At 41.0% G+C, this 11,507-nt stretch overlaps 1 protein-coding gene across 1 annotated transcript in view; it reads right to left on the minus strand.

The window, feature by feature from the left end:
* Positions 1–10,725, minus strand: part of TRPC6 (transient receptor potential cation channel subfamily C member 6) — a 128,949-nt gene extending 118,224 nt beyond the window's left edge. Inside the window, exon 1 of the mRNA XM_075198778.1 lies at positions 10,428–10,725. Coding sequence (XP_075054879.1) covers positions 10,428–10,567 — 140 coding nt within the window. The 5' untranslated portion in view covers positions 10,568–10,725. The remainder of the gene's footprint in view (positions 1–10,427) is intronic.
* Positions 10,726–11,507: the final 782 nt, after the last annotated feature.

An 11,507-nucleotide genomic window follows, 5' to 3' on the forward strand; every position in this document is an offset into this window, starting at 1 on the left:
ATCTCCATACTTTTGTGTTTTTTTTGCCCATGACATTGAACATGTTTAATAATTCTGACAAATACCAGTGTTCCAAATACTTCATACAAATCTCGGAATCCGCTTGCATTCTGTATGTATAGGCTACTTCCGGTATCAAGGCTCCTCTTATCTATGCCGACAAGTCAATACTAACTCCCTTCCACTTCTACTGCAGTCATGTCTGACACTAATCCTACTTGTCTCAGCGATAGAAAATGATATATCAGGCAGTTTATTAATAAAATGTCACTGGGGCAGCATAGTGGCTTACTGGTTAGCACTTCTGCCTCACAGCACTGGGGTCATGAGTTCGATTCCCGACCCTGGCCTTATCTGTGTGGAGTTTGTATGTTCTCCCCGTGTCTGCGTGAGCTTTCAGTTGCAGATTCTATATAAAGCAAAAAAGATATTACAGTTAAAAAAACAATAAAGCATTATTTTTTCCGTATCTTTAATGCCATCTTGAGATGGTGTCAGCAATCGGAGAACTGGCAATAGCCTTTGCCGGCTGGGGGCTTTTATAGTTCTGGAGAAGCCTTAAATCCTGCAACTGTCATCGCCTCTGATTTTGACATCCATAAAGGGATGGAAGCACACTATTCACTGTTTATTATAGACTGATGGCCTGCAGCAATACTGAGAGGTGGTATATGGGCCATATCACCCAACATTCCTGCCAAGTCATAGGCAAACCGAGGGGGGGGGGGGGGGTTTACTAGTGCCTGGAACCCCCCCCCCCCCCAAGCACTGTCTAAAATTATAGCTACGCCCCCATGCACGCTGGTCACACCCACTGGCGGTGTGGTGTGGAAACCCCCCTCTACGAATCCTGCGTTTGCCCCTGCAAGTCGGGACAAATGTTCTGGCTCCTGCAACCGTTCCACCTAAGTTAGGACAGCTGAGTGGTATGTAACAGTGTAGATACAACAGTATTCGTGCCTTTAAAAGCAAAGGTCCCAAGGTAGCTTTCTATCCCCTAATATATCACATGAAGCCACTGTAATAGTAAATGTCTAATATAATATGTTTGAGGGATAAAGCCTGTGAGCACCGCAGCATCGTCAAGTAGATCTTGTAGCTGATAAATTTTACTTAACACTTATTAGCATATAAATTATTTGTTTTTCTTAACAGTTTTTCCCAATTATGCTCTTGGCTAAAATAAAGCAGGTCATTTACTGCCCTACTGGCTTCCACGAGCCTTAAAAGCATTCATTTATCAAAGGAATTGCAGTACAGACCACATCCAATTAACTTTAACAGAGATTTAATGGGGTCAGAGGACAACATATCTAGCTATTTTATACAGATCTCTGTTGGTTTCACAAATTGAAAAGCTCCAAAGGATATTAAAATTATTTAAAAATGATCATCATTATCTTTTCTTAAGCCTTCTGCTGGTAAAATAAGCATATAATTAAGTTTCTAACTGATTCACTTGTGTGTTAGAGATTTCAACTTGAAAAGATAGCGATCTGGGCTCTCAGATCAAACTATTTACCAAAATGTCCCCCAATCGCGGCTTATACATCGCCCCAGTTTACAGAGGAGATAAAGGAAATCACTTATTGCTGTAATTTATAAAAATTATAATATCTAAACTGACCCAGAGCGGCCAGTGTTAATGTTCACTGTACCAGTGCCGTAGTTATGTTTGTGCATCCAGATTTGGATTATTTACATTACACATAAACATGCTGCAAAATAAACACTTATTTTTAGCTATTTGTTTTCATTAGACAGTTTTGACAATCGTGGCTGTGCACTTGAAAATGAGCGGTTTTTAACAATTTAAGTCACATTTCACAATACGTAACTCGCGGAAAGGCCGAAATAAAATCTAAATCTGTGTCATATTCCTAAATTGATTTAGCCAGATGACATGTGTGGTGTCTGCAAACTACGTGACAAAAATAATAAGAACGTGCATTAAAAATTGAAGTAAGGTCCCTACCTGGCTGAAAAAGGATTTATGGGTCCACTTATGTTGGAGGGGCTGGGGGGAAATGGGGTCTTTTCTCCACACCTGGTGGACTTTCCCCCCCAAAAAAATCGCTTGTTTTTGGGACAATCCTTGCTGAATACGTACTAGGCCTCTCTCTGTGCCCAAACACGCTTCATTTTGTGTGGGACGAGTTAATTTTGTAATTTTAACTCAGATATGTAAATGGACAAGAAGAGATGTTACATTCATGTTTCAAGACTGTTTGTATGATTTAATCTTTTGCTTATATTGTTTTTTTCAGCATATAGGAGAGTGTTACAGCCACAGAGAAAGTCTACTCATCTGCACCTCTGCTCGTAGGGGAGCCTTGGAAGGAAGTCATGGAGGTGGGGACACCTACCCTATATCTCAGGGATGGAGCTCATAGGGGTCAATCACAGCCATTAATTCAGTGGAAAAAATACTCACAAAAAAAGTGCAAGGTGACAAACACTGAAAAGTATTAAATAAATAAGTGCTGTGTGGTATAGAGCCCCAGACTTTGGCTGGAATTGTAAAAACGTTCCTGCCCAGCCAAGAGGTAAAAGATTCAAGGTGCAATAACAAAGTGGGATACAGAGCTCAGTGAGTTAGATAAACACGCGAGGTCACAGCCTACACGTTTGTTTCAGGCACCCCCGGTCACACTGTATGGGCACACACTACCCGTGCTTTCTTGCTGCTAGCCTTGCATCGAAGGACCAAGGCAGTCCGTCCATGATTGGAGGGCTTTGCAAGTCCTCTTGGACAGTACTACACTTTGCTCAGCCAAAGGGCAGAGAATCAAGACTTTATACAAGACTTTTAGCTGACTGTAGTATAACACTTCATAGAACTGCCTATTGAGTCAGATCTATGTCCGAAGACACACACCTGGGAATGTGGTTAGGTTCCCATCATGAGCAGGGCCGTCTTTCCCATTGGGCACAATGGGCAGGTGCCCGGGGGCCCTGCAGCCCAGGGGGGCCAGTAGGAGGCAGCAAAAAAAAAAAAAACCTGAAAAAAAAGAAGAAAATACTTACCTTGCGGTCAGCTGGCGATCCGGCTCCCTCCATGGTCTCCTTCTCCGTCGCGCTCGCAGTGCATGTTGGGCGTGACGTCATCACGCCCGCCCGACATCCATTGCGGAGCGCGACGGAGGAGGAGACCATGGAGGGAGCCGGATCGCCAGCTGACTGCAAGGTAAGTATTTTCTTCTTTTTTTTCAGGTTTTTTTTTTTTTTGCTGCCTCCGACGGGCCCCCCCTGGGCTGCAGGGCCCATATATATAATCTTTTTTTTAATTTTTTTTTATATATAGGGGCCCCCGGTGCACTGCTGTGCCCGGGGGCCCAAGATGTTCTTAAGAGGGCCCTGATCATGAGGCGACCGTGACCCCATCATGCCATGGCCACACCCTCTTATCAGGGGCAGTGTCTAGTCTCCTGATTACAGAAAACTCCATGAGATGTATACTATAGAGGTATCCTATAGGTATACTATAGAGGTTTACCTAGTTGATTGTAGAACATTTAGCAACCTGTACTCACATCTTTCAGTGCAGAAACACAAATGCACTTATTTTGCACTGTATGTTCAGTTTAAGCTGAAATCACCATGGCAGCTTGAATGACAATGCCAACACCGAGATCATTGATGCTTATACTGAATGGGATGTCAGTACACATTGACAATGTCATGAACGCTTGATAAACCATAAACAACGCTTGTTGTGCCTACGTTGCGTCAAGCTTTTGTGAAATTGTCAGTATGTGCACTAAGAGGCCTAAACTAGTAAGTTGTCAACTCTGGTTACTATCGGAAGAGCTGGCCTGGTATACAGCATCACTGAGCTGGTCCTAGGTCCCCAACATACGTATGTTTAAATGGGCTGCTTAGCGGCAATCAGCCTGTCAGTCTTATTAAATCAGCCACGTGCTCAATACAGTATAATCCATATTGTCAGTAAATAGAGACAATCACAAGCATTAGGTTGAGCTAATTATCTTTATTTTCAAAGCCATTAGAGCTGTGGTGACCACAGATCAAGCCGACCCTAACACAGACACAAAGTGGGCACCCTGGTAGATCTCTAGCCGGCTGGCGCAATACAATGGAAAGCCCAGATTTAACAAGAATTAAAAACACAAAACAAATACAGAAATTGCAAAAAGAAATAGATAAACAAATATATATACTTGTTAAGCAGCCTATTTTAAAGGAAAAAAAATGCAGATGGCCCAGTGACCCAGCACAAGGTAGCCCATACTTGCCAACCTTATGTTGGCCGGGTCTGGGAGATTCTGGAGGGCTGGAGGGGTGTATGGGCGGAGGGGGCGTGGCTTCACAATTCACTACATTTTGGCCCCACCCCCCGGTGACGTAATGCATGTTTTGGGTCTTGTAAAAAGACCCCAAACAAGCATTACATCACTGGGGGCGGGGCCAAAATGACGCAAATCGTGAACCCCCCTCCGTCCGTACATTACAGGTCTAATTTTACTGAAGTGGGCAGATGGGCCAGATGCGGGAGAATCGCCAGCTCTCCCAGGAGTCGTGAGACTGACCCAAATTTCAGGAGTCTCCCGGACATTCCGGGAGAGTTGGCAAGTTTGAGGTAGCCCACTATGTGATGCCGCCCTGCCCCCCAACCTAGCCGGCTCCTGCTCCCCGCCGACAATCTCTATTAAAAGATGGAGATAAGCAAAAAGAAAAATCCTGAGATATCGCAGCCTGTAAAACAATTGCACATATGGTGCCAAAAAAAGATTTCATAAAGTCAAAAGAGCCAATTAGATCTCACGAATAAATCACACCATCTCTGATTTAAATAAGTCCTCCTTCTCCTGGGCTCCACTGGCGCTCTAATGTACTCTAATGACAGGGACGTGACAATGGGGGGAGGGACTGGGAGAATGAGAGGAGGAGCCTAGTGGTACATTTACAAGTGTTAATCTATCTGCTTGAAGATACCACCTAACTGATTAATAATTCTGAGTTTCTGTTTCTGCAGCACAAAACATTGACACGAATCTAATACATATAATAGGTGTTTTTTGTAACAATATGCACACAGATTAATACATAATAATATAAATATAGTATAACAGACTGGGCCCAGGTATAAAAATAGAAATCACATTAGAACAGCGACAACAAATACAATTTAAGTCCCTTATTAGGTCATCTGAATTCTCAGCTAGTTAGAAGCACTAATGCTCTGTATAAATTATCAGTTCCCATCAGTTGTCTCATATGAACCACAAATACGTCCGGAAAGCAATTTCTGCAATAATACACTTACTAATAAAAAAAATATCTAATAACTGCCACAGCAATTATTTATTTATATGGTAATTTTTTTTTTATCTGGATATCCAATTTCAAAATGAAAGCTATTGTAATCAAACGGACACCTCATAAATATAATATGCTCCAAGAGGGCGAAAGACTGAAAACGTTGTCATGTAAGCATAAAAAGAAACATTATAAATGATTATTAGTATTACCAGACGTCAATAAAATCCATTGGTAAGTGTAATATGCTCTTCCAACCTACACTATGATATATATTGTATGTCACTATTGTCAAAAAACAGGATTTAAGATAAGAACAAAATACAAATACAAAAATATTATAAATTAAATACTAGATGTAATAATAATAATAATAATAATAATAATAATAAAAATAATAATAATAATAATATTATAATTCATTATACATTTCACTATGCTGTATAATCGAATGATTTCATTCAGGAATAGCAGTCATGTCCTAGAGCATGTCTGGACAACCTGTGTCTCTCCAGGTGTTGTGAAACTACAAGTCCCAGCATGCTTTGCCAGTAGATGGCCAGCCGATAGCTGGGAGGGAATGCTGGGACTTGCTGCGCAGTGGAACAGAGAGCACATATTTGGAGAGTAATCTGACAACAGAATCCTCCAACATTTTGTTCTGGGGCCCAGTGAAGCGTTGTTCCACCTCTGACCATTATTGCCTAAAATATAACTAGCACAGAAATGAATAGTATTTTCTGGGAGGAACACAAAAAAATCAACAAAAATAGTAGATATCATATATTACAGTTTCGATATTATACAGTATACATATAATCATTTTAGTAATAGTAGTAGGCCTGGACGCACAAACCTTGTTTTCCAATTCCATGCATACACTGGGCCCAAACCCATGCTCAGTAACACTTATAGCTCTGCATAGCTGTCACAGTGATCCATGCTCAGTAACACTTATAGCTCTGCATAGCTGTCACAGTGATCCATGCTCAGTAACACTTATAGCTCTGCATAGCTAACACAGTGATCCATGCTCAGTAACACTTATAGCTCTGCATAACTGTCACAGTGATCCATGCTCAGTAACACTTATAGCTCTGGATAGCTGTCACAGTGATCCATGCTCAGTAACACTTATAGCTCTGCATAGCTGTCACAGTGATCCATGCTCAGTAACACTTATAGCTCTGGATAGCTGTCACAGTGACCCATGCTCAGTAATACTCATAGCTCTGGATAGCTGTCACAGTGACCCATGCTCAGTAATACTCATAGCTTTGGATAGCTGTCGCCAAAATGAAATAAGCCATTACAACCTGTTCCTAACAATTTGCAACAGTATTTATTTAAAACGTAAGCAAATATGGTCTTACTATAAATATTACAGAAATACAGAAAACTACATTTAAGGCTGGCTTTCTATACAACTCATTGGTATTGTGCACTTTTCCTGTTAGCCAGGAGCTGGCTGTATTTTTGCCCAAACATTGTTGCAATATTTTTAATGCAGGCAATAATCTTGTATTGTAAATATGCCATAATAGTGCTATTTAACCAGACCCACTTTATAGCTGTCAACTGTCTGTAAGTTAAACATTTGTCCCTGGAAATGTCTCTATTTTCCAGTGATGACCAAATGCAGAAAACCCTACTTGCCTACTCTCCCAGAAAGTCCGGGATACTCCCGAATTTCGGAAAGTTCTCTTGGACTTCCAGGATAGTAGGTCACCCTCCCGGATGCACTTTCTTTGTCGTCACTGCGGCCACACTTGGATCAAAAAGTAGGTCCAGAATGTAGGCAAGTAAAAATCAAAGTCAAAACAATTGGGAGTATTTACAATGCAAAAAAAACCCATTACAATCAAATATAGTGAAGTTGACATGATGGGAATTGTAGTTCTCGAAGGTATATCAAGAGAATCAAACATAATGTGTTCAGTTTCACAGGCTCAACACACTGTTCTTGACAGTTAGTGTAATATGTTGGCGAGTATGCAACAATGTACAATGCACAAGTATCACAACCTTGGAAACAAACTCACAAATGTTGATAACAATATAGAAAAGATATTCCATACACATAGCTGCCATTATTAGTCCAAGGTAGCAGCACAGTGGCTCAGTGGTTAGCACTTCTGCCTCACAGCGCTGGGGTCATGAGTTCAATTCCCAACCATGGACTTATCTGTGTGCAGTTTGTATGTTCTCACTGTGTTTGCGTGGGTTTCCTCCGGGTGCTCCGGTTTCCTCCTACACTCCAAAAACATACTGGTAGGTTAATTGGCTGCTATCAAAAATTGACCCTAGTTTGTGTGTCTGTGTATGTGTGTTAGGGAATTTATATTGTAAGCCCCAATGGGGCAGGGACTGATGTGAATGAGTTCTCTGTACATTGCTGCGGAATCAGTGGCGCTATATATAAATAAATGATGATGATGAAGGCATAGGTTTGTCCCCAGAACCTTTTATGCCTGGAAATCCCTGGTTTTCACAATTTACCATCTGCCCAGTACAATGCCAGTATTTGTCTGTAATGAATGCAATTCTCACCATTCATTCATCTGCTAAATAGGAGAATTGAAAATGCAAACATATGACATCATAATCACTTTAATTAAGCATACTATAATGTCTACCTGCCCTGCACCCGCTCACCAATACGATTCTGGAAAACGGTTTAAAATATTGGAAACTTTGTATACAATAATTAATGTCACACCTGACTCTCCCCCCCTACTGGCCGGCCCCGATCATCTGCATCATCAATTGATATTTAAAGAGGGGAATGGACAAAAGTGGGAAGCCACAGACTAAGAGTTAGTTAGTGGAAGTGCAGAATCTCCAATGGCACAAAGTAGTGATATCGGTGAGGCTCCTGTCCCATTGATCAACACTTGTTTTGGGTTACAATCGATTCAGTCTGATCAGATGTATATAGTCAAACTGATCAATAATCAGATCATCTACATTGGAAAAATTCCGTACACCACAATCGCACTGCGGCTCATTGCAGTCTGTCTATGGTACTTTTGTAATAAGTGGTATATTGCACATTCCATGAAAATGTTTTTCTGTCTCGTCAGATCAAAATGATAAAAGTGTGAAACTATTGTTTTTCGATGAACAATCTGATTAATAATGATTGAACTGCTAAAATTGAGATTGTAACATGTGCCCCAATTGTATACTGATGTTCTCAGTGACTGAAGTGGGGGTGTATACGATGGTATACCATACTGCCACTTATCCTACTGCCTTCATTGTAACACTTACTTGCCTACTTTCGGCAAGTTCTGTCCGGGAGAGGGGCGTGACTGGAGGGCGGGAGGGGGCGGGGTGCGGCCAATCGCATAATTTTGCCCCCCCCCTCCCCGTGACGGAAATGTTGTTTTGTTTTTGCGGGAGCAGGTCCAAAATGACGCAATTCACCGCGAATCGCGTCATTTTGGGAAGGCACTTGCAGGATGCGGGAGACTTGCCTGCTCTCCCGGGAGTCCGTGAGACTGACCCAAATTTGGGGAGTCTCCCGGACATTCCGGGAGAGTTGGCAGATATGTTGTAACGCTATCAAATACCACTGATTTACATTCACAATTTCCATACCATCACGTCTAGATTTCCATACCGCTACTTCTAAATTTCTACTCGACCATTGGATGTTATTGTAATTATCAGAAATGCAATGATTCATACCGATGCCTTTACGGCCTGTGTCAGACTGACTGTCGGACAACAGTTTGAGAGAATGACGCACGTGTAGCCATGATGTCACGTCATACTTCCTGACGAAGTGATATTGCTGCGCACTCGTGTCATGTGTGATGGCAAAGCACATTGCTATTGTAGCCCTGGTCTTAGCACTTTACTACTTGATCAGTTCTAGAAGAGCCCCAGTATAATAACATATTTTATTTTCATTGTCATGGATCTGCTTTATCTCTTGCATCCTTAAAATTGACAAAAGGTAAATGTTTCACAGTCCAAGTACACTAGTTGTAAGCTTATCCAGAAACCTCAATCATGACTTAAATTACCAGAACATTAAAAACCACATCCCTCATGTCTCCATCACCATGTATGGTAGAGACTAACTCCCCGCAGAATGCATCCGTGCCTTCACCTAACATCTATTTCTGAGAAACAGGTTGTATCATCCACAGACCCTCCTCTCATTACCACGTGAGCTGGCAGCTGCTGATGCCCAATTTATATAAATACGCTGCGTCTTCATTGACAAGATCTCTGCCCTTCTCAGACTGATGTAGGAATTCCGAGCTAGACTTAATTCATTTTTGAGCTGTAATTTCAAAACTAAACAAAATGCAATTGTGGAGATCTATTTGCAGTTAAGTGGCTTTTCTTTCTAATTTCCATTCCCTCAACAAATGCACTAGGACCATCAATATAATTGGCAGCTGATCTTTCATCCACTAAGTACCATAAAGTAGTGATTAATATTGTTCGTACAATAGTATAATTTAATTAAACACATGGACCTTGTATGAAATGCAGCTTGTCTATTTAAAACATGTCTCATCTTCTCCACAGTCATTATGCAAACTGTAATGTCCAAAACAATAAAAATTATATTTATATATATATATATATATATATATATATGTGTACATACACACACAAAGGGGATATAACATATAGTACATGACATCATTCAACAAGTCCCAGTGGTAAAAAGCATTTCTAGTTGTGATTCTTACAATTATGTGGCCGCACAGTTCTAAATCTTAATAAAAGACATTTCATATAGTATAAGTACCCTAAGGCACAGTGTGTTGGTTACACGTTTGTATGCTATTCATAATGATTTGCTCTTTAGAAACCAGATGCACAATTATGTCATTTGCTGCTGATTTAAATTGATAGCTTAATACTCCAAAACAACAATAGACCTCTCAATACGCATTTATCTTTCCCGATCTACAACTGTTCTAGCCAAGATGGTAACACTGGATAGACATGAGATAGGGAACCTGTGGTCTTAAACCTGTTTTGGAACTACATGTCCCAGCCTGAGAGGGTAGGCTGAGACTTGTAGTTCCACAACAGCTGGATAAAGCACAATGTAGACAAACCTTGAGTATATTGACAAAAATAAAAATATATACAATATATAAGAGTGTTGCACTTACATAGGATAATATCCATGGTGATGTGAAGAGTCCTCTGTTCCTTCCTCTGCCTCCATAAACAGGTAATCCTGGCTCTCATTCCTCACTGCTGTGATGGGACAGTTATTATTCCCTGTCACATAGGGCTCACAGTGGCTCATGGTAATTCCAGGGAACTCTTCTGCCTCTCAGGAAAAGACACCTCAACGTCTCTGCTTCCAACCAGCACTGAGGCTGCTTCATCCGCAGAAACAAGAGTGATGCTCCCTGTATCCGCAGACAAGGAGCAGAGACAAGCTCTGGTCCTCTACAAGACCCTGCATGCTTTTTATTCACTGATCTGGTCCCCCAGCTGTAGTTTTGTACTCTCTGTCTTTATGCTCCCTCTAGTGGCGGAAAGTAGAGTGGACGCTGGAAGAAGCCTGGTCCTGTCATGCATGACCAGGGGACTGTCTGCAGCTGGTAGCGCTCTAATGTCTGATTGCTCATTATTGTTTTTCATCATCCGTCCAAATATAGTTTGTTTTTTTTGCAATTTAAAACTTGATTGGAAAATACGTTTTAATCTACAGCCATAGCAAATCAATCACAGATGATGAATAAATATCTTACATAAATGAGTTTAAATTTTGCACTGTGATCTTATTATAAACAAACAAAACATAGGGTGGGGAAGGAGTGAAGGTGCCTTAAATCTCCCTATAGACTGGACTTACTAATTGCAATTTGAAGAAAAACAGTTGCCCTTCCAGCTTTAGTAATTGCCTTGGATCTTCTTTGCAAGGGAGTGTGATTTGCAGGTTTTTCCAGAGCAGGATGTATAATGTTGGCTACATATGATGTATGTAGTATTTTAAGAGTATGGGCCTCGTTTAGACAGGAGCAAGGCAAAAATAGGAGCAAATTTACACCTCGGCAAAAGCATGTTGCACTGCAGGGGAAGGGGGATTTAAAATGTGTGGAAAAATTTAGATTTGGCAGGGGTAGTGTCTTAGCTCAATTCTAAATCTCAGTGTAAAAATAACGCTGTATTGTATTTGTATGCTACATGCAAAAGCACAGGCTCTTTTAAAAAATAATAATAAATGCATTTATACCCCC

The sequence above is a fragment of the Mixophyes fleayi genome, chromosome 2 (assembly GCF_038048845.1).
Source record: "Mixophyes fleayi isolate aMixFle1 chromosome 2, aMixFle1.hap1, whole genome shotgun sequence".
NCBI classification, from domain to species: domain Eukaryota; kingdom Metazoa; phylum Chordata; class Amphibia; order Anura; family Limnodynastidae; genus Mixophyes; species Mixophyes fleayi.